The sequence below is a fragment of the Megalops cyprinoides genome, chromosome 14 (genome assembly GCF_013368585.1).
Source record: "Megalops cyprinoides isolate fMegCyp1 chromosome 14, fMegCyp1.pri, whole genome shotgun sequence".
Lineage (NCBI taxonomy): Eukaryota > Metazoa > Chordata > Actinopteri > Elopiformes > Megalopidae > Megalops > Megalops cyprinoides.
The window spans coordinates 23,537,759-23,561,914 of NC_050596.1; the positions used below are offsets into that span (position 1 = coordinate 23,537,759).

Consider the following 24,156-nt stretch of genomic DNA (forward strand, 5'->3'; position numbering starts at 1 on the left):
TTCAGACTGGAGCCCCACATCTTTGTCTCCCAGCGTCTCCAGCAGCAGCAGCAGGATGGTCTTGAAGTGCTCGTCCCAAACGGCCAGGCTGTCCTCCCTCGTGATCTTCAGCAGCTCCACCAGCGCCCCCTTGCGTTCCTCCACGCGCTCGTTGTGATTGGACAGCTCCTTCAGCAGGTCCGCCACCAGGTCTGAGTGGTCCAGGGGAACTTTGCGGAACGGAGAGAGACCGATGTTAGCAAAGCAGCTTCCCCCACGTCCCAGGACTCTCTCACGTTCAGTGGCACAACCCACCTGGAGACCTCAGGGTGGAACGACCCTTCCATCAATAAAGCCAATACCGCTATTCTTAATAAATGTCCTCTCACTTGTGACTGACTGTGCTAGCATATTTGACCACTCCATGTGCAGTAACATTTCCTGTAAAAGGCATGGCATCTTTGCAAATGTACAGCACAGCATGTTTTCTCTGAAATACCCTAAACCTGGGCTTGGACTGTCACACTAAGTACTTACCTGCTTCTAAGGGCCGTCTCCTTGGGGTACGCTCAGTACTCGTGACAAAGTACTCTGTCCACCTTTGGTGGACAAGACTTTGAGGTCAGCAATAACTACCTTACATCAAACAACTCCTAGATTTGACTATTTCTGAAATTCTAAAAGTAAGGTCAGATATTATAGTCCAGGGTTGGATAGTTCAAATGTAATACTGCATTAGAGAAACTGTACTGACATATGAGTAATTTTGCATTCCGTTCATGTTGCTGCAGTAAAACAGTATTCAGTTAGTAAGTGATCCTGTTAGTTTCATGGTAGCCAACATTTAGTGCTTTGCATATCCATATACGTATGAAAGCACTTGTGCATCCCATTTCATTTTGACTCCTGCAAAAATCTAAGCAGATTCTTCATTTGTGAATAAAATACTTAACATTTACTTCAGTGAGGAATGTGTTCATAACAGTACTGAAGGACACATTATTGGTACCTTATAACAACACCCTCACTGAAGTAACACAGTAGTCAAGTTGCTTCAGCTGAAGTTAAAATGAAACACATGACACAGAATGGATGGGAATTAGGCAGCCAACATCTCAGCCACGCGCACGCGCACACACACACACACACACACACACACACAGACACACAAAAATTGTTAGTTCTACAGATTATCGACGGAAGGCATCGTTACCAGGAGCAAAGCCCTTGGGATGCAACATCTTGTTTTCAACGCATTCCTGGCGACGGCCTGTGGAGGGCGACAGCAAGGAGCGTGTTCACAATCACAGACTCCACCACAAGACCTGCCTCCTGTACCAGTACAGGAGGAATCTGCTCTTATTGTTGGCCAAGGGACCAAAGGCCTTCCTAGAAGAAACCTACTCTAAATACCTGTCAGTCTATCAGAGGAAGGCCTTACTGGGAAAAACCTACAGTACAGGCCACTTAAAAAAAGTCTAACTGGGAAAAATCAGGGAGATAAAAAAAAAAACTAATCTTCATAGACTAAGTACAAGAGTGTTCATGTGTTAATCAGAAGTTTCTCACATTATTTCATTGCCTGCTGTAATTGCAACCATGTCAAACAGGCTACAGGTATTGGTTCAGTGATTTGCAGTGCGTGCTCCCAGACAAGGCCATGGGAGTTCCCTTATTCATGTGGGAGTTTGCACTACTAACTTTGACTTGTGGGAACTCTAGTTATTTACCAAACATCACGATGCTCTCTGGAGAACAGGAGAACTGTGCATTCAGTAAAGTTTGTATGAAAACAAAACTTCTCAATGAACAAGTGCATGAGACAGCAGGTGGTCCTTAAGCGCTACAGGTGAAGAGTCAATCCGGGGAAATGTTCACCAAACATTTGTGGTCTAAACATTTTTCCACCCTCATTTCGAGGGGTAAGCTGTATGCGCAGCAGTCTCTTCAGTGGTCTTAATGATCCATCTCTTATGCAGAACTGTGAATGGCTTCTCTTTACATGATCTAGTTCTATTACTGTTGTTGTCAAACAAATACAGAGATGACAGTACACTATGACATCATACTATGGAAAAAAAGGTGACAGACAAAGGAGAAGTGACTGGGGGTGGGGGTGGGGGGGAGGATGGCACAGAGGTCACAAGGAGTCAGGGAACGTTGGTGGCCTCACCATCTCGGAACTGCTCCACATCGTCGTCGAACACTGCCTCCTTCAGGGCGCTCTTGTCGTATGCGCTGATGTCGCTGTAGCTGTAAGGATTGTACTCGCGGACGCGGGGCCCAGAGAAGGAGCGGGGGGAGGGGGTGTTGAGCAATGAGGTCTTGTTATCCAGTGCCGTGCGGCCCCCCTCCACCGTGTCCATGCCCAGACGTGGGTCCAAGCCCTGGGAGGCTGCAACGCCCTCCCGGCCAGCCTGGGGACAGAGAGCAGGACTTTAACAAAGTCTCCAGCACCATGTAATATCCTGAACCCTGAACGTCAGCCATTCTAGCTCTGACAAGACTTCACTCATTTCATAGCGCTTCATTGTTGAATGTAGGTCCCCTAAAAGGCAAGAAGCTGTAATTCAAAGAAATTCCGTGAGGAATATTCACCACACTTATTGTGTTACAGAGTAAAAACACAGAATGCACTTGCAGCTCAAAGCACTCGTGTAAGTGGATGTTATGCTCGTTTTTGTTGCTACTGCTGACTCATGCCAGCAGAGAGGGCGGGGTAACTCACAGTGTCATCCTTCTTGCCGTCTCGCTTGATTGGCTCATTCAGGTCCTCCTGACTGCGGTAGCTGAAGCTCTGTATGGCCTCGGTGACGCCGCGAAGCGAACTGTAGATCTCCTCTGAGTTCATGTTCTCTGTGTCATACTCCAGCATGCTTGGAACGAAACCACAGGAAAGTGCTGGCTTTACTTACTGAACGAGCTGTGGCATCCATTCATGGGGCTCACACACACACACACACACACACACACACACACACACACACACACACACACACAGGGAAGTCGGTACACGGGACATCGTCTCTGCAGGGAACACAGACTGCAGATGCCACCCAGATAGAAGAGACACACCACTGGGTTACAGGCCACTTGCTTCCCACAAGGGAAAGCTCTGAGAGGATGTCCTTTTTTGATTTCCACATCCCACAATACAGGAGGCACGTCCTTTTGACAAAGACACAGGTGAACGAATGAGTGAAAGTCTGATGTGAGGAAAGTTTAATGAGATGACAAGTGAAAGGTGTGTCCTTAAATTGAGCTCCTGACTCCTGCCCATTCAGCCTGTGGGTAAGAGCCAAGCTCAGGGTGAGGCTCGCTGATCTCACACATCATGGTGCTGAAACTGGTCTGAGTCTTTTGGGCACTCCTCCCTTTTTAGCCTGACACGGTCGTATTAGAGGCACATGACTGAAACCTGAGAGGGACTAACGTGCAATGACATCACAATTACAAACCACTGCATGGTTCTTCCAACAATGGATAGTTTCTATAATCGCGCCATGCCTAATGGGCTGCACATTACTCATGACGTACACATGGCTGGCACAGTATTATGTTCAGAAGCAATGAATAATAAGCAAGTGCTGCTGCTACATGGTAAAGCTGGAGATCCCAAATAGACGGGTCAACATCCTGAACTTGGGCGTAAACTAATAACCCCCCAGTTTGAATAGATGCCTCTTGAATCCAGAAGCGCTGTGAGTAAATACTGTGCATTTGAGAGCCCTTGTGGACACTGTTCTGAGATTAGACAAAGACCGAGAAGAAAGCTCCTCAGTGGCACAGTTCATTGTTCTGAGGTCTGCAGGAAAGAGAGGAGGGTGCTCTGTGGTGCAGAAATAGTTCTGTGAGGGGGAAAAATGGTGCTCTATAGAACAGCATTTATTCACAAACTGCCAATTGAAATGCATGCAAAAGGGAGATGACTAAAGATACCCAAGAGTGAAATAGGAGATGCATAGTAGAAGCAAACGTCACAGAGGTGTCACAGTATTTTGATTTCAGAAGATCAGCTTCAGAATACAGCGGTGATATGTGTGATGCAAAGATATTTTGGAACAGTGGAACTCATTGGGAAAGAATTGTTAATCTAGAGTTTCTGGTATTCCTTTTATAAATCTCAAAAATTGGAATGTACTTTTACCCTGCGAGGGTAAAAGGGGTAGCTGGGGAAATGCTAAAATACTAAAATGCTTATGTTTTGATCTGTAATCTAGGGATGCCCAAATGCAGCTTGAAGTGGCACTGTCAATTTAGAACAGAGGGCCTATTTCCAATCAGAAAAGATGGCCTTCACCTTTTTCAACATCTGAGAATCAGAAATTTACATTTTTTCTATCCTGTTTAAAAAGATAATAAACACTTGTGTACATTTTCTGTTAAAACATGCTGTAATTTTCCATTAGTCAGTACACAATTGCTTCTGTCCAAATCAAAGCATGCTCAAAAATGAACAGCTGTATGACGGTGGGGTTACTCTATTGCCCCCTTTCAGACTGGACTACATTAACCACAAAAAGGACGAGAACTGCAAGGCTGTACCAGCACAGTGGTCTCTTTCAGACAGCTTTACACACACCTGGTGACAACCCGGTGCTGAACTGAGATACGTACGCACAGACTTCCCCCAAAGGCAGGGAGGGGCGCAGCTTATTCTGCATGCTCTTTATGTAATGAAATATGCCAACTACCCACCGACTGTGAGGGTGAATTACCTGTTATTTCTGATTGCTCAGCCTTTCTGCACATGTTATATAAGTTTAGAGTGTGGCTGTCACCAGATGTGTGTATAGGTGTGAAACACAGCTAGTAATCAAGTCTATTTCAATGGCGCCTATGCTTTTCAACTGGGGATGTAGTATACCTTACAAATGTCAAGACAAAGCTTCAAAAGTATTTCCTTCTTGTAAAAAACGTGATTGAAAATGTTCAAACACACACTAAGCAACTCGCCCTTGCATGACTGATTTCCAAATGTTTTATCTGTCCAACAAGACATTTTCTCTGTGCTTGACTTCCTCATAGAAAAACCTCAGATAATTTCAAGTCAGGTTATCAGAATTGATCTATTCCACAACACAGAAGTTGAAAATGGCAACAAGATGGGACTTAAAAAGTGAAAAGCAAGTGTAAAAAGGTGCGGGGATTTGATGTTGAACCCTTAATTTTTGGGACTTAAGAGGCTCCTCCACTCCCTCCTCTCCCTCATACTGTGACACCCCCCCGCAGAGGCGTGTTACCTGGGAGAGTAAGCGCGGCGGAAGGCCTTGAGGGAGGGGGCGGCGGGGATGGGGTGAGGCGGAGGAGGGGGAGGGGGGTGCTTGGACAGCCCGTCGGCACTCCAGCCCCATAACCGACTGTACCCACAGAACGGCCGGGAGAGAACGGGGGCAGGGAGGGGACAAAAAACACAGGGGACGAGAGGAGAGAAGAAGAAATATGGAAATAGAGAGAAAACAGAGAGAGAGAGAGAGAGAGAAGAAAGAAGAGAAAAAGAAACTATAGTCTGAGCGGCAGGTTAGGGGCATGCGTTTATAAGAGAAGAGTATTAGAATTCACCAGAAACCCATAAACAAAGATGGAATATTTCATTTCAGACTTGTTTCTTGTAATAAACATATATGAAAGCATGCTAAAGTTGGACAAGAGCCAACTGTTTGAACTGCTTTAACAGTAACATTAGCCTCAAGCATGAGACGGCAAGGCTACAATTTTATAATTACATGAAACAGATGCACTGTAAATTATTAGGAAGGAGCACATTTGTTTTTTTTTTGCCTGTGTTGACAAAGAGGAACATGACCTTTTGAGAAAGCGGGGAAATATGCCTCAAATATTGTGAAGCCACGTGGGGACATTCAGAGAGCTCTTTCCATTCTTTGCTCAGCGGAGCCCATTATAAGCGCTCTGTTCTTTGGAGTTAACTCCTTTCATCCGTATTCAGCAAGTGCACAGAAACACCCCCAAACGCACAGCCTTCGGCTTTGAGAGGTTTTGTTTTCCACAGCCGTTTAGCAGGCAGCAGAGTAAGCACAGCCCACCGTTGAGAAGTGCTGCTCTGCCCTCACCGGCTCATGTTCCACTGCTCGTTCCCTGCTCCCCGAGACCACAGACGACCCCTCTTTGTTTAGAGATTTCCACCAGGAGCTCTAAAAAGAGGCTACGCTGCCATTCTTTACATGTCAGTCGTGTTAGAACAGAGCCTTAGCGAACACCCTTTAACATGACGCAATGGGAAATCCATCAAACTTACCCACTGCAATTTGTAATGTGTCTGGAATTTAAACAGGTGCCGGGATACATTATTTTTTATTTTGGAAAGTAACAATAATAAAAATGAAATAAAAACTGGCTGTTTAATGACAATTTTGCATCAAGCAGTTTGATTTCCATTTCCCAGGTCAGTTAGCAGGTGAAGCAGGCTGCCACACAATAGGTGTGGCCATGCAGACTGGGCAGCTTGTCCCAGAGCTAAGGAGAGTGCCATACCTGGGTGACAGCCCGCCATGGGAGCAGTTGGTGGGGGAGGTGAGGGGACTGGTGCGGGTGGCAGGGTGTCGAGGTGGGGTGCGTCCGATGGTGTTGCTAGGAGAACCCTGTGAATCACAGACAAACACAGAGGCGCACTCAGAATCCTGCAATGGATGTAAACTCTGATTCTCTTAAATACAACTTCAGTGTTCGCAAAAAGAGGGATCTAGCCATATTATCAACAGAGCCACACAACACATTATTAAATGTGACTATTATTATTATTATTCCCTTCCAACCTCCCAGTTTCAATCACAGAGTAGAGGTACATCCTGAACAACAGGGTCACAGGGCAGCAGGTGAAATTAATGGGCAAGGGGGGAGTGCAGCCCCTGTGCGTGGGGTGGGGAGAGCTGGACTTTACCACACTGGCGTTGCTGGAGTTCTTAAGGTGGTTGTGCAGGAGCTTGGTGGCTCCATCCTGGAATGTTTTAGGCAGGGCGCCCAGCAGCATGGTGAATTCGGGGGTGTTCAACTCGAAGAGGGAGATCAGGACCACCTGGGCGGCCTATCGGATGCAGAGCACAGAGCACACTCTGAACAGGGCTGGAGGAAGGAGGAGCCAATAGGAACGCGGCCAGAGAGGCACACTCTCAGGTGTCCAAACACTGTCAGCTCGTTGGCATAGTGCAGTGTTTTCAAGCAGACTGGCTAAAACTTTTCACAGACATGGGATACTTTTGACAAGTTCATTAACGGCCAACCTTATCATAGGGGGCCACCCATCTTCTATTCAAAGAGCAGATTACCTGTGCTTGCTATGAAGGAGACAACTGCTGTTTCAGATCTCCAGAGGAGGAGATGGTGCACACTTGCCCAGTTCCACTGAATACAGGTTTTCACTTTGAGGCAGAAGGGCCCTGCTGTGTTCTGTGCTTGCTCTCTGTGACGCTCAACAGGAGTTCTGCTGAACTGCTTGGTGCATAGCAACACCTCAGCAATGCGAATTCTATATGGATCTCTTATGAATTCAAAAACTGTGAGAACATTCAGAGTGGCTTTCCTCTTAGAGTCCTTTTCACTGGAGCCAATTCAATCCAACCTTTCACGCTGATAAACGACGAAAGTAGTTCTGCTCCTCATGAGCTGGCAGCCAATTTGTTTAAATCCACAAATGTGTCTGATTAAACAGACTAGGCAGAGCTGCATCAGGACAGAGAGCGACATGAGATGGGGTCTGAGCCATCTCACACACAGAACTCAGCAGATTTCACTGGCCCAGCGGAGAGACAAAATTCAAAAACTCGGCTATGAGATGCTGTCTTAGTACAAATCTGCATGCATAGTTGTCAGATGGTCAAGCTGTCATTGCGAATAAAAACAGACAACAAGGTGTTAGGCAAAAGAAGCGGTGGAGACGCACATCGAGGGTTTGGATGAAATGCAGCATTCCAGTTTTATAAACAGTATCCAACAGTGACATCAGCCTCCAATCCCACTCCACCCCTCCCCTCCCTCTTTCAATCTCTCTCAAGGCTCATTACCTGAAAAATAATCTAGCTTGCGTTCATTTCTAACACATGTCTAAGTATCTCTTACCAGTCCCACCCTCGCCCACCCCTTTCCGAGAGGGACAAAAAAAGCAGAAGAATTAATTCACTTGGAAGTGAATTGTAAGCTGCCAGGCAAAGCCGAGGAGGGGGTGTTAAAGAGAGAGGCCACACTTGAGAGGTTTGACACTCCTGAGCTGGTTATGCACAGATGGTGCGTGCTGATGGGGGCGTTCTACCTGTTTGCACCTCTCCTCCAGGTTGCCCTCCCCAGGCAGTGAGGGCGTAGTGCTGGGCCTGCCTGATAACTCCTCGCTTGCCCAGTTATGAAGGGTCTGGGTTCCATGGGCAGAACAGCGGGGTTAAGGGCAATTAAATCAAAAAGCAAAACAAAAAAAAATGCAGCTTTACCATAACTTCTCCTCTTGGCCAATCTGTCCTTTTTTGTTGTTTGAGCTGTATGTTAGGTGCGTTCAACGCAAGGTTAAAACTGGTATATTTTTTCTGCCTCAATGATTCTGAAACGAGTAACCACATGCTACAGAGACACTAGAAGTCATCTGTCTGACCATATGTATGCCATATTTTAGTCACCTTTCCTCTAGCAAGGAATTATTTAACCCATGTAACTTCCAGGAAATATAGTTCTCATTTAATACCGGAGCTTGCGTGTAACCATCACAAAAAACAGATTAAATTCGATCAATAAAAATTGACTATTAGTCACACTTTTCAAAATGTAACAAGTCTCAATGTTACAGTTAATCACGTTATGTAAACAACTGTTTCTCAACTATTTCTTATTTTTAAAAGGGCTTAAACAAATGATTAGAACAGTATTACACACTGGTCCTTGAATAGCATATTTTCCTGTAGGTGACATATGAGCTTCCCCTGAGGGAAGTATGCTCACAGACTCAAGCAAGAGACTTGTAGACTTCACTTTACAAGCACATTTGGCTGACTGTAAAGGAAACACTAATAAATGCTAATACATGTACATTACAGAAACCTCTCAGAATCCTGGCTCAAATTCCAAGTGTCAACATAAACTGCAAAAGATTGGAACTTAGTCTCTGCCGACCCATTAGGATCCCTGTGTAAGTCCAGCAGTCACCATCAAAGGATGGGCTATGACTCACTTTGGGTCTGTGAGTCTATTCAGATGGGTAAGGATTTTGCACACACGTGACATCTCAGATGACAATCTTTAACTGTATCAATGCACCACCTTTTACTACTGGCAGGCCCAGCAGAGCTCACATTAGGTAACAACGCAGAAGACTGAACTGTCACTACCAGAGAAACCTGCCCACCTTTCTGACGTCGGAGCTCTTTGGTTCTGTGGTCCAGGTGATGATGCGGGACACGGCCAATCGCGTCTCGCTAGAGTTAACAAAGTCTGCGGGGTCCATCTGCCGGGCCAATGACTCGATGTACTTCAGGATGGCCACCTTCACCTGGATATCAAGTGATTACCAAAGCAAGTTAAAATACTGTTAAAATTCTTCAAATGTAGCTGCTAACAAAAATCTGCACAGCACCAATGGGTGAAACGGAACAACTAACTGTTGCTACACTTCTAACGTTCATAATTCCCATTATGGCAAACATATTGTGCAATGTAAATATACAGATGGCTCCTAGCCTGCTGCACAGCCACAGAGACAGCACTGCCTCCGGGGAACTGTGAATCACACAGACCTTGAGGTTGGGTGTCTGTGTCTGGTCGACAATGAATCTCATGAGGATGTTGAACTGCTGGTCAAACGGAAAAGAGTCCCTGTGAAAGAGAGAGAGATGAAGAGATGGAGAAAGAAACGTGATCAAACAGGACTGGTTTTTTTGGAGATCTCTGTACATGAAGCTGAAGCCTCGTCTGACCTGGTGACATCCAGGGCCTTCTGGACCTTGGCCTGGACGGAGCCCAGCAGGTCGGCGCCCATCTTCTTCAGCAGCTGGGTGAGCAGGACGAACAGCCAGTCCTGCAGGTCCTCCCTGTGAATGGTGATGAAGTCCACCAGCGTCTCCAGGAACATGCTGAACACCTGAGCCAGACAAACATCAGCACAGTCAACACCCCACCGTAACTATTCAACTTTAAATTACGACTGTGTACGTTCAGAGAGATTATATTTTCAGCAAAACCTTGAACCATAATTCACAACAACACTGTAGGCTGTCAATATACTGTCAAAATATGACGACACGATAATATGCAGACTTAAATTTTACACGCTTTGGCACAGCTACGGCTTAAGTGTTCAGTCAAAGTTATCAGAGAAAAAACACACACTTACTCTCTGATGTTAAAATCCACACCAAGGCAGACCATGCAACAAGATAAACACTCCATTAGTACAAGATCTCACTTTATTTTCACAGGGACAGTTACTACACCATATCTATATGTAAAATAACTGCAGGTGTAATGCACATGCAAATATACAGAAAACTTCTTTAGTGAACAAAATAAAAGCTGACTTCGTATGACCATACAACTAACAATGTGCAAAACTGACTTCAATTGCTTTGCGCTTAGTTTTAGGTACTCATGGTGGAATTACAATCTCTTCACTCCTCTGGATAAAAGAGCTAGTCAACCCAGTCATCTGGTCTGTTTTGAAAATAAAGTAACACGGGTATAACACAGGTGTATTTCTGGTATTTGTAAGCGCTGTAATCACACATGTAGGATATTTATATGACTTTCACACCTCTTAAACAAAAAACAGGTGTTTACTTTGTACTGTCTTTAGAGAGACATGGCAAGATTAGTTCCATTCCATTCCGTTCCATCCGTTACATTATGTCAGGCAGGAACACTCCCATTGGTGGTTAGTGGTACCATGGGTATCCCTGTGTATGGGTTACCTTGCTGTGCGGGTCCGCAAACATTCTGGTGAAGATCTCACACAGTCTCTTCAGCTCAACCCGGCTGCAAAGCACAGCAGCCAGTCAGCCAATCAGACAATAATACTCAACACAAGAGAGAGGAGGCTTATTATAAATCCTCACAGCAAAGCACAGACACATCTGAAGTGTCACTGGGAACCCAAGAACATAATGCAATGTCATCTGCTGGTTTCCTTCCTGCTCATAAAACAGCCTAGTCTCATTGGAAGGAGCAATAAAAGAAATGTCGGCAAAGCTTTAACAGGATTTCTCCCACTAATAAATCCTACAGGCTGCAAATAAACTGCAAAGCCCACGTCTGAAAGCCACTTTATCTCACAATGCGTCATACCCTGTTTGTGTAGCCCCGCCCACCCCACAGTGTGGCCACACCCCTGTTCCAGTGTCACCCCGCCCACCTGAGTATTCTTTGGCTCTTGAGGAGGTTCTGCAGGCCCACCAGGCCCTCCTTCCTCTCGGACCAGTTGGAGCTGGCGCAGTGGTTGAGCACCTCCGCCACGTCCTCCGTCTGGCGCAGGTAGTGGGGGATGCCGCCATTCCGCGAGCCGTAGGAGCGCTCCGAGCAGGCGCTGGAGGCGTCGCTGTTGGCGTCGTCGTCCGAATACATCCCCGGCGACTCATACCTCCGTCTCACGGGCTTCCGCTGAAAGGGGAACCGGGACAGGAAGTGAGGTCAGAGGACTGGGCGGAGTGGAGCATAACCATAAGGTATCCAAGCGCAATGCCCCAAAGGCTCAGAATACAGCCACGGTGTTAGTTCTGACAGGCTCTCATGCAACTACACCTGCAGTACTGATCTGTTATTAAAGAGGCATGCAATGGTTCCCATCGATCAGACGTATTTGGGTCTCTTTGTGACCTTTGATCTGCCTGTGTGTCTGTGGGAGGTGTCTGGTTGCTTGGGCACATTGATCGGAGCTGTGTAGTAAAAACGGCCTTCGTGTGAGGCTGCTCAATGAAAGATAAAGATCTATTTATTTATGGCACCCTACGTCAAACAGAGCCTTACATTTTACAATCACCCGCATCGCAATTCACAATAAAAAGACGGCAGCTCATTTCAGGTGCACTGCGGGTGTCTGGAGCTGTTGATGCGTCTGTTCGGGTGATTAAATCTAGTTATGCATCAAAGCTGGATTTATAAAGCAGACACAGGATCAAAGACAGCCCTTCAGTTGTAATCCTGTATTAAAACATTTCATTTGTTTTCTTTCCTATTGCATTATTCTCTGAAAGCCTCATCCATGATTCCTGCGTTGATGTACTCTGAGAGTACCACTAAATTGTATGCCACATGCATTTAGATGGAGAATGTCCCCTTGAAGAAGGAAAAAATAAAAACGTGGTGAAGATGTTCACATTTGCCATGTAAAACAGGAAAGGAAAAATTCAAAAATGGGTCTGGGGGAAGTTGAGGACACATTAAAGATGAATGAATTCAGAGTTTAAAAAGGCATGAAGGGTTGCTCTATGAGAAAATAATCTGAAAGGAAAATGTTTGGTTGGACATAAGATTCATAAATTCATAAATCAGTTTTGTAAAGCACTATTACTTACAATTAAGATGTAAAGCACTATTACTTACAATTAAGATGTATTGCCCAACTAAGCATTTTCCCTCCTTAATAAAACATATTTTAAGTTTTAACAGAAAACATCTAAATTAATATAAAGCACCCATGAGATGCTTTGATTGACAACTGTAAAGTAAAACACTGATCGTTTTTTCACAGAACATCCCAAGGTCCCCTGTAAGTGACTCAAATTTTGAGTAAAAATTTTAAAAAGGTTTATGGAACTTTTGATGCTCATAGTGTCACTGTGGGTCAGCAGAATTTGATCAACAGGGGTCAACAGGGCTGATTCTCAGGCCTGTGATTTGCTCAAAGGTGCAACCCACCAATGGAGATTCTGGGTTTCCTGGTCTACATGCAACCACCATGGTGATTAGTGGATAGGATGGAGAGACAAAATAATGTGTAAATCAAAACAACTACCTTATTCCGGGAGTCTCCTAACAGCTGAGGAGGTTACAGAGAACCAAGAAAGAGTAAAGACAATTACAAGGAGTACAAGAAGAAGAAGCCAAAGTACAGTCTTTGTCATCAAGAGAAAAAAAGATGCTTGTCTAAAAATAATCTGTCATTTTTGGGGCTAAGGGATCATAACATCCTGTAACACAATTCCTGTTTCTAGGGGTTATTAACATCATTTTCAATTTTGTTTTTACTTTATACAGCATGGGAGTATTCGATTCTGAAGCGGTGTTACAGAGACACCAGATAAAAGCCTGCTTGACAATACTAAAAATAATCGGTTCCATTTCTAAACTAAACATATTTCAAAACAGCACAAACAGTTTCTGACATTTTCAGGCTTTATTTCAACTCATCCAAATATAGTGCCTTTCATCCACATCACAGACAGTGAGGAGACAGCCTGAGCAGCACGCCTCACTTACAGCAGCAGCTTGTCATGTCCTAAAAGCATCGTCTCTGTCTTCCACAGACACGGCTGTATGCAACACTCCAACGGAGTCTCTTCCTATTCTGTCACATAACAGGCACAACAGCTGCTACCAGCTGAGCGTGTCACTTTCAATTCTTCTCATCCACTCCCATGTTGTTTCAATAAAATCAAAAACCCTTCTCCGCGACACATATCGCTGTAACGTTACAGAAACGGTGGCATTAAAAACAAAAGCCAAGACTGACTTTGTTTTTGACAGCCATACAGTAGGGAGTTTGAAATTGAATGTACTCTGTAAGGCGTGTATCGCGCGCAGTGACGCGGCACTGACACGGCACCCGTGTGGCGGAGTTCTTACCAGGGCGTCCGCGACTGCAGCCTCCACCTCTGTGCCGGTGTTGAGAACCCGCATGGCGTTGACCGAGGCGGAGATCCGGGCCTGGTGGACCAGCCCGAAGCGGTCTGTGGGGGGGGGGAGAGAGAGGAGGGGGGTTTCAGCAAGACAGCAGGAGGTATAACACAAGCTGACACATCCACTGCCTTCCTCGGCTGCAGAAACTGAACAACAAAAAGAAAAACGCCTTTCAGTCTGGGGTCATCTACGAAAGGAAGCGAAAATGGCATTTTGGGAACAAAAACATCAAAACGGTGATGAGGTAAATGAATAAATGCACGCTAACACAGTACCCTGTTTACACGACAGCTCTCTGTGACACTGGTGTAGCCAGATGGCCCATTCAGAGTGAAGGCTGTTCATTCCGTTACCATGTTACAGTTACGGCTGTACTAGATCGGCCATCTTTACTCACTGGCATGACACGGAATAAAGGACATTGGGTGCTTTAGCAATGTCTGAGAGGAACAAGGAACCCGGTGCCCTGGCTTATATCAATTATTTAAGGCAAAAAAAATGATGGAAGAAGAACATTAACACTACATTAACATTAATCTACTACCTAGCAGATTACATTTCATATGACAGATTTGTTTATATCTGAATACTGCTTCTGCCATTTCATAAAAAAAAATTGTTTTTATTTTATTATTACTGTTAACTTTGATTGCCGGATTCCTGATGATGTGTTTATAAAAATGAGAGAAATTAAAGCTTGACAGATTCTGCAAATGAACTCAACAGCTGATGGCAACAAAAAAATGACTTGAAAGGATCCATGGACCATTTACTCAGTCTGAAACAAAGGATGAGACTAAATCGACCAAACTACCCAAAAAATAATGTGATTCTTCACCAAACAGATATGAGAGACAAATTAATGAGTCAGATGTATCCAGCGTGACAAAAAGGACAGATTCCGCAAAATGAAGAATGAAAATAACATAAACTGAGCCTTCATAAACCAATCCATTAACCATATCAACAACATAACCAATATCACTTCTTCAAAGGAAACATCTCACAAGCACAAGACATACACCATAATCAATACGCAAAAGGAAAAGCATTTGTAGGCACAGTATGAATACATTCAGCGTAATGTTCAAAATATAATAAGCAGTTCGGAGCTCACTAGATGATTCAATGCCACGGCACAGATGGAAAAGCAGCCAGTCTGACTTTATTGAGGACTTTGCCCAAGTAAAAACTTGCCTTTTCAGCTACAAAGGGAAACTTAAGATGCCTGCTAAGAATTCACTGCCAACTCAAATCAAAAGCTACACACACAAATGCTTACCAAGAAAGCACAAAATGGAACTATGCAAAGAAAATTACATCAAACCACAAAGAAAATCATATTAGCTGGCAGGTATCAGCCAATTGAAATGAAAACGGAGAATATGCACATTAACATGAAAATAGAATGACAAGGCTTTCGAATGAATGTTGGAAAATACAACGAAATGAACTTCACACTTCACACCTTGCAGAGTGAACTTCCACAATGGAACTAATAGCACTCCTACCCTCTCCCTTCCTCCAGCATTCCAGCTGTTAATTTGTTTTATGTTAAGATACAGACAGTATGTAACATAACATATACGACAAGTTACATACAATGTATGTTATGCTCTATAAAGATAACTATACCAGTATTATCCATCTGCAATGTGAAGGGTGGAAGTTTTTGTTCTTTATCGCCCCCTGGGGGTCGTCAAACTCATAGCAATATGGACACATGCCAATGTGGGCCCGGCGCCTGGAGGCCATTGCCAAGCCCGGACCCGGGCCCTGAGGGACATGCAGGTCACCTGACTGGCCCACGGTGTCGGCCGTGGAGAGCGCGCTGGTGGAACGGGAATGACGTCGAGAGGCTGCGGGGGACAGGAAGGGGTGACACCCGAGGGGTTAGTGACATGCACCTGGACCTGTTTCAGGGTGGATTCCGCACCAGCAGGCCCCCATGCCCCCACCCGTGCCCCCCCTCCCTATTGAGAGCATGAGGCTCTGATTTACGCCATCCATATCCCCACCCTCTCTGTGAAGGATAGACACATAGACTCCACCCATGACAATGCCATGATGATGTAATGACACTTCCTGTGTGACATCACTGCACAGGAGAGAAAGGCTGCATTCACAAGCATCGGAAGCCTGGAGAACTACCAGCTGAAAGCATTCACAGCCACGACAGTCCACTCTCCAGCTTGTCTTCTCTTTTGTTTTTATCAGCTGTTGGTCTTCATCTTCACTCAATGACAAGGCCAAAGTTGGAAAAAAAAAATCAGCTTTTTTCCTCATGAGGAAACATGCCTTCTGAAAAACCACCAATGAGCTTTAATAGCCTGCAGGGCTACTGCAATACAACAGCAAATACAACAAATTCCTGCTTAAACCAAGAGTGAAAACAGGCTTTGTAAAGATTATTAAGGCACATACAAAGATCAAAAAACAAAATCAAAAGTGTCTGGGGCTATGCCCCGCTAAGAAGCTTGCGGCAACTTTCCAGATGGCAGAGCCAGGCCTTGGCGGACAGCGCGGCGCCCAGCGCAGGACCCTGGGAAGGTTTGTGCATGCAGAAAAGAGGGCAAGCAAAGAGGGGCGGAATTTGGAAAAGGGTGGAAGAAGGGAGGGGGGAGTGGCTTCCTGGTGATTTGGGCGAGGAGGGCTACTAGGGGCAGGTGGTCAGGGGTGGGGGGGGGGGGGGGGGGGCGGTGGGGTGGTACTGGGGTACTGGGGAGTGAGCGGGGGAGGGGGGCGGGGCTTCCGGCTCCAGCGTCGTTCTTGTACTCACCCAGAGGGGCGAAGCCCCGGGCGGGGCTCGTGTCCCGGCTGCTCTCACGACTGGTGTCGCGGCTGCAGCCCTGACTCACGCTGGGGCGGGGTATACGGCTGCTCCGGGCTAGCGTGCGGCGGGGGGGGAAGAGCAGCAGGAAGAAGAGCTTTACCACACAGAACACAGGTTAGGAGGGGTGGGGGGAGGAGGTCAGTGAGGCCCAGGGCCTTGACCAGAGTGGAGGAGAGAGGACAGAGGGGGGGGGACGCGGCATCTCCCGGAGACATCAGACATGTTACAGGTTAGACACTCAAAAGCGTGAGAGTTAGTGCTGTCAGTTCGCAGGGTCGATACGCAGTGTTATTTCAGGACGAAGGTTAGGGGTCCTGTTAGGAAAAGAGTGGCTGTGGCCATTGTTCAACACCCAAAAAAAGGTACTTGAGTTTTTTTCATTTCATTTTTTCATTTAAAACAACAAATTGCTTTGGAAAAAAAAAAGATTTTACTCCACAGGAAAGGAAAATAAAAGAAAGAAAGCGCCAAAAATCCAGTCACTCATAATTTTTGTTCTTGACTATATTATTAAAGTTTGTTTTTCAAAACTGAAAACAAACACGCATTACTGATCAACATCAGTATAGCGAAGAATAGCATTAAAAAAATCATCTCTATGCAACAGAAAGGACCACGCACTCAATATACAAGGCTGATTGTTTTTTTTTTTGTTTAATCTTGTAAAAACACCCAATAAGCCGCCTCTTTGCTGCCACGTCCCATCAGAACCGTTTACAGCCTCATCATCAGTCGCGAAACAGCAGCCTTTCTCGGACGCTGTGATGACAGCATTTCTCACGATGGGGCTGACACGCACGGTGACCTCAGCACGGAGCGACACACGGATGGAAGGGGCCCGGTTGGTCAGCGCGGCCGCCAATCAATCACACGGCCCAATCGATCACAGAGATGGCACAGAGATGAACGCACACTGATTAAGACGAGCAGACAGAACAGCGGGCTGCGTGATCTGCAGTTTATTTTCAAACGCCGAGGTGCTGTTTTTTTTCCCCCCGGCCTTGAATTCCCACAACCCTCCTGTGATGCGATTTGCCTGGAACTCAAGACACCACTAATGGGGCTCTAATAAAAACCTCTCTAATCACGTCAGACTTCATCTGAGCTGACACTCTGCCCCCACAGCATCGGCTGGGCAGATTTTTATTACTGGAGCAGAATTCAGAGCAGAAGTCTTACCTTCCAGCAGCAGAATAACACCCAATTACCTGGACTTCATTCATTATGTATTGTACACCAGAAGGCATTCTTCAAGGACTGATGCTAGGTTCTTGAAGCAGGTTACAAAGTTGCGATGGTGTGATGTGAACATATGTTTGTTAAGGGCTTGTTTTACATGTGCTCTTGATAACCGAATCATCAGCACCCACACGAAATGCAGCCCAGTGAAGTTTAATTTTAATGTTTACTAGTGTTTCAGAAACATTTAGAGGACCTTTTCTTTGCACTTCACTGTTGAGTGCGTCACTGAGTCAGATTTAATTTGACTGCTGTGAGGACGCACCAAGGAGCTGGAGAAGGTTTTAATTATACCTCTGCTGTCTTTAACATGTGGTACATTTAACAAGTGGGTTTTGCCTACACCTAGTCTGAAGCAGAGAGAGGGAGGGAGAGAGAGTGATGCAGTGTGTGGTGTGTGTGTGGTGTGTGTGTGTGTGTGTGTGTATGTTTCTTTGGTATGAGCGCGTGTGGGTGTGCATGAGTGGGCGTGTGTGTGCACGTGCCTGTGGACATGTGTGTGTGTGTGTGTGTTTTTGTGTGTGTGTGTGTGTGTGGGTACCTGTGTTTATGTGCATATGTGTGTGTGAGTGCGAGTGTGTATGCGCTACTTTGTCTGTGTGTGTGTGAGTGTGTGTGTGTGTGTGTGAGTGTGTCTCTGGGTGTGTGTGTGTGCTCTTACCCAGGCCCAGTCTGCTGGGGCTGGTCTCGCGGCTGCAGCCCTGGCTGCGGGGGACCTTGGTGCGCTTGTCTGCTGGAGTGGCAGAGGCGGTGGCCCGCGGGACCCTCCCGTAGGTGTGACCCAGCAGCTTCCCCGGGGAGCTGGAGCGACTGCCGGCTGCGGAGAGAAAGGTCACAGTTCCAGGACAGAATGACACGTCAGAGACAGGCGTGAGCTCCCCCCCCCCAGGGAAAAACCAAACATCAGACACACCTCTGCTCTGCATGCAGAGAGGCTATCACCTCCACCACCTATCAAAGCTGAAGTCCCCTGCAACAGGCCTCACTCAGAATGGCTACTGCCTAATTCCTTTATTGCCACAATGGTGTTTGCAATACATGTCTTATCCTCAGTGTGATATATCTCTGTTTTTAATTGCCTGCCCCCACCACATGGATGACTGAAAATGCTTCAGTGAATATAATTAACAGAATGTGTTTTGTGAATTCTTTAAGTAGGAGACTAACAATTTATGGTACAAGTCACCATTCGAACAAATGTTTTGCTCAAATGAGAATGATTATTACATTTAAATGGGATTTAAGCTTTGATGGTGTTACAGACATACAACAGAGGTAGTTGCAGGACAGACAAGGTGGGTTTGAATCCAGGGTCTAACTGTATTGAAGGAAACGAACCAACGATTAAGACATCAGCATCAACAAACAACATTAACGAGGACCAACAACAATTAAAAAGAAAAACGGTACGAATAAACTCAAATGTGCAACAAGTGTTTTTGATGGTCTGAACTTGAAAATTTTTTTTGTAATCTAACACAGAACAGGCAGATGAGCTGGAATGGGCCATGCTTGTCAGGACCGCGGACCAAAGAGAATGCATGCACAGAGGTCCCGCCACCCTGGGGGTGGGGCTAAGGTGAGGGGCAGTTCTGACTGGATGAGGTCGGGCTTACCACCGGTAGGGTTAGCTGATCTGGATCCTTGAGTATGAGAGCAAGCCGTGGGACAGCGAAAAGTAGCCAGTTACAAACAATCAATGAGACAAAGTGTTACCCAGCATGCATCGGGGGAGGCGAGTCATTGATTGGCGCGCAGTCAGTAAGTACCTGTCAACCCCGGCTCCTCGGAGCGAGAGGAACCCACAAACCCGCGAGCGGGAAGACCGAGAGAGAGAGAGAACTGATTCCACAGGGCATGCTGCTGAGGTGTGTGACACGGACACCAGTGAGAAAAGCGACAGAGCTCCCAGAGTGGACACAGTATGAGCCCCATGGCGGAGGGGTCAGAGGTCATACTGGGTGGCGAAAAGACGAGGGATGGGAATGAGGCTGTCTCGTGTCAGGGCGGTGAGGGAGATGAAGTGAGCCCTGTGCTCGGTCAGGTGTTGGGCAGGGAAGAGAGGGAGGGATGGGGGGGGGGGGCGTTGGGGGGTACTCACGCTGAGACTGGGACACCACTTTGGCACGGCTACGCCCCCTGCTGTCCGTGACTGTGGTGCTCACTCCCACCGCGCTGCCCGAACTCTGTCTCCTGGTGCGCACACGGCCTAAGGGAGAGGGAGAGATGGGAAGAAAGAAAGCTGAACTCCAAGCCGACACGTCACTGAACTGCCTGTGAGCCACTATACACAGAGACACTGACAACCAGGACATAGGGGGCACCTTCATGAACATATACCACACTGAGGAACACGCAGGCACACTCTACACATCGGCATTCAAGACGTTATCATATTAGACCTGGAAACAAGGAAACGACAATCTCTTTTTTATGACAGAACATGTCTATTATCATAAAAATGCCTTTCACATAAAAAGGACCTTCACAACAAGTACTGACTCCTGTGCGAGGTGCCCAATGCATTGCAAGATTGCATAGGCCATCAAACACGTCAGCAAGCTGAATATTCAAGTTCAGCTCCATTCTATGAGATAAAAGATACGAGACAAAACACCCCAGTTTCCAGAAATAAGGCCCAACAAAAAACAAGGTCACAAAAAAGTCAGTCAAGCAAAGAGTTACACAAGAGGTGACTGAAATAGAAGCTGCCCCTGGCTGGATAATTAGACAGATTGACAGTGAGAGAATGGCTGAAGTACTCACATGTTTTTTTTTAGGTTTTTGGGATTGCACAACCAGAGGGTATGGAACTGTAACACATCTGGGTGTGTTCTCACATTCTGTTCCAAAATGAGACACATGCACAGGCTGCACACACACACACACACACACACACACACACACACACACACACACACACACACACACACACACACACACACACACACACACAGTGTGCCACTTCCACACACAGAGGTCCCTACCTGACCCACTTTTCAATGCCTTTAACTGCTGGGCCAATGAGATGACAAACCGTAACATACTTTTTTCAACTGAATCAGTCTCCTCACAGAAAGTGGGCTGGAATTACACCTTGTTACCACTTGCTCAATTCACAAGGAGAAGAGAGAAATAGTGTTTGTAAGATATACTTGTAAAATATTATATACTTTTAACTCAACATACGGCAATTTAGGCTGTGTTGAGATATGATACACTGCAGGAAACGTCCTTGGTTATAATGATTTTGTTAATATATTTAATTAAATGATAGACAGCAATAGCAAAAGTCAAACCCAAATCTAAGCACCCCCCCAAATGGAAACAATACCCTTTGAGACATATGTTATGTGTAGTTTTGTGGCACGTTTGAAGAACATTAAGGTCATTAAACACCACAATTCAGTCACTTTTTTAACCTACCGATAAAATGCATACATCAATACGCAAAACTATCACACAGAATATCCCAAATGCGTAATTCTATAGAAGATTACTGGTTTTAATAAGGAGTGGGGAAACTGATGTTGCAAACCCCTGGGAAATGCAGGTACCCTGAATCGCTGCAGTTAATACCCAGCTGTATACATTAAAAGAATGCAGGGTAAAAAAAAAAAGGAGGCTCCAATCAGCCTGTACTGCAAGAGGCAAACCCAGTGCAGGCCTTTGTTATCAGTCAGGCAGGAGGAGGGCTGGGCAGTCTATGGCACGCTATGTGTGTGCTCTGCTTATTAAGTGGCAGCAGTCAGAATGAACCCGTTAGAGTCTGACCTTCAGCGGTACGCGCCACTATAAAGAGCGGGTCCCCTGGCCAGGACAACGTTACGCTCCGCACCGGCTCTTACGTGCGAGAGAGGGGGGGAAATGAGGCAGACTTATTGGTAGGTGGAACCCCAGAGACAGACTCATACTTTGACAACCTCACCGGCGCTGACACCGTTCGATTCGCTCGCTGAATAATTTATCGTCAGCCATCACCATCACGGGCGGTTAAGAGACGCAACAGACACCCACAGTGAAACCAAAGCGAAGCCGGTTCAGAGGAAGAAACCCGCACAGGACCCTCATTTGCATATATTTCTACATATCCCATCCTGCCTGTTGAGAACTCAGAGTTTTACACACAAAATAAAGACATTATACTGCATTGCAGTAAAAAAAAAAAAAAACAAAAAAAAACGACACACTGTCCTTGCCTCCAGTAGCCTGATTGGTACAGACTCTCAGTGCTGTTCTGAGGTCAGCAGTGAAATACATCAGAAACCTGATCCTCAGAAACAGCAGCACAACTGCTGTGTAAAAAAAGGAAAGCCCCCATCACCAGCAGCATCACCTCTCTTCTCCACCAAACTCCATCTCTCTCTCTCTTTAACACGCAATACGATGGCATGGTGAAACCACAGTCACAGTGAAACAGAAAAAAACAGTGAGAGCCTGCTGATTCAGGGATGTCTGTCGGAGTCCGCACCGTCAGGGAGCAGACGTTCGCGATGCATGCAGTATGATCTAGTGTTTCCAACCAGGAGAGAGGGGGAGGGGGAGGGGCGGTCTGCACAGACATCACATGTGCTGAGAGTGCAGCTTCCCTCAGTTCCACACACAAAAGAAGAGCTGTCACTCGGCAAAGGCTCCCAAAGCACAGATTTATAACAGGCTTTGAATGGGCACAGGAGAGAGAGAGAGCGCCAAAGGCCACTGGAGTAAAAGGAAGTGGAGCTTGTGTGTGTACAGTGTGTGTGTACAGTATGTGTGTGTGTGTGCTGGTTTCACTGGAAGGCATAAGGAAATAGCTCTCCCTCTGGGAAAAACCCAGAGAGACAGAACTCTCTGCACCCTGGACAGCCAGGCACATGGAATACTTTGTACTTCAAAGCACTACGTTTTAATCTCAACAGTCTGTTACCCCATACAGCACAACACATGTGGGGAAAAAAAGAGAACCTGCCGCAGATTTGGGTTCCACACTACAGTAAGTTGACAGGAATGACGCACTGGAACTCACGTAAATGTAAATAAAAAGACAGAACCAAACTGTAAACAACAAACTGCAACTCAAGAATCCACCCTCACGCGTCTGTCAGGAAGCAGAGATATTAATAACGGGTGATCTGATTACCCCTCTGTTGACTTGGGAAATGTGCAAGGGCATGAAACAGGAGCTCTTGGATGCTGTAAATGAGTTGTTGCTTGATGCAATCCGTACCCTTCCCTACTAGAGGCAATTCATGTCAAGACTTGTTTTTTTGTCAAACCCACCTCCTCCAACAGGTACTTTGCAGCTCTGGAGCTGGGACTTGGATTTGGTGTTTCTTATTCACATAACTGATTATGGACATGCTGTGTGAATTAACTGAAGAATTTTTTTAAAGTAAGTTGACTTATAGGACCCCACAGTAGATAAATAAATACTTAGGTAAAAGTCTAACGTTAAAGTTAAGACTTCACAAAATATATAAAACAGCACAAGATATTGCAGGTATACTTAAAAGTTACAGTGTAGAGAGCTCCACCAAGGAAAGTACCCAAGATACTGGTACCCAAGATACATGACATAATATTAAAATAAGAGCTAATTAAATATTGGAAAAATTACAAAACCCTAAGATAAATAAGTCAACATTAGATGCCATACACTGAAGAGTACTTCAACAACTAGTGGAGATTAATAATAAACCATTCACAAGAATCTTCATGTAATCTCTAGTAATTAGGTGATACAATACCTGGAAGTCATACTACACAAATATTTTGAATCACTTTGAGGAAACTACAAAATGTCCTGACTCAAGTTAGGCTGATGACAAAAAAGATTGGAGGTGAAGTTAACAAAGTTACTAAAATATTTAGAGAATTCATTTCAAAATGTCAAATCCAAAGTAGGGCAATGAAAAGTTAGGCCTGCATGAGTTTAAGGGGGGAGCCAAATTAGATTTAACTACATGAAAAAGACTAATTGGAATCTTGTAACCAAATAAAGTGAATTGCATGCTGGGTTAGATCACCTAAAGCATTCGGTATCAATAAAAGGAGGTTGCACTGTTGTGCAATGCCTTCCTCGGCTGATTACATGGAGGAAATACTACAGAAGCTCTCAAAGAAGGGGCAAGAAGACTGGCTCAAGGTATAAACCATCTAAGTTACAGACAGACTTAAGACTTAATCTCTTTAGTTTCAACAAAATGAGACTCAGGGGGGATTTGACTGATGGTTTCAAAAAAGTGGAAAACAGAAGCAATTTCAAGCCTGTTTGCTCACTAAACTTCCTACCCTGATAACAAAAA

The 24,156-nt window shown here is 45.6% G+C and overlaps 1 protein-coding gene across 15 annotated transcripts in view; it reads right to left on the bottom strand.

Moving 5' to 3' along the window:
- Positions 1–24,156, bottom strand: part of clasp1a (cytoplasmic linker associated protein 1a) — a 93,258-nt gene that overhangs the window by 6,861 nt on the left and 62,241 nt on the right. For 4 of the 15 annotated variants that reach the window (XM_036544991.1, XM_036544990.1, XM_036545005.1 and 1 more), the window contains 20 exons: positions 19,974–20,081; positions 19,489–19,515; positions 18,534–18,689; positions 16,580–16,687; positions 15,597–15,659; positions 13,747–13,850; positions 12,917–12,940; positions 11,318–11,562; positions 10,878–10,941; positions 10,304–10,306; positions 9,888–10,051; positions 9,708–9,786; positions 9,320–9,463; positions 8,243–8,338; positions 6,878–7,021; positions 6,472–6,578; positions 2,708–2,855; positions 2,153–2,396; positions 1,193–1,249; positions 19–209 (listed from right to left, as the gene is read on the bottom strand). In XM_036544991.1, coding sequence (XP_036400884.1) covers positions 19–209; positions 1,193–1,249; positions 2,153–2,396; positions 2,708–2,855; positions 6,472–6,578; positions 6,878–7,021; positions 8,243–8,338; positions 9,320–9,463; positions 9,708–9,786; positions 9,888–10,051; positions 10,304–10,306; positions 10,878–10,941; positions 11,318–11,562; positions 12,917–12,940; positions 13,747–13,850; positions 15,597–15,659; positions 16,580–16,687; positions 18,534–18,689; positions 19,489–19,515; positions 19,974–20,081 — 2,276 coding nt within the window. The remainder of the gene's footprint in view (positions 1–18; positions 210–1,192; positions 1,250–2,152; positions 2,397–2,707; positions 2,856–6,471; positions 6,579–6,877; positions 7,022–8,242; positions 8,339–9,319; positions 9,464–9,707; positions 9,787–9,887; positions 10,052–10,303; positions 10,307–10,877; positions 10,942–11,317; positions 11,563–12,916; positions 12,941–13,746; positions 13,851–15,596; positions 15,660–16,579; positions 16,688–18,533; positions 18,690–19,488; positions 19,516–19,973; positions 20,082–24,156) is intronic. The other 11 variants (XM_036544993.1, XM_036544992.1, XM_036545000.1 and 8 more) reach the window with 8 other exon arrangements.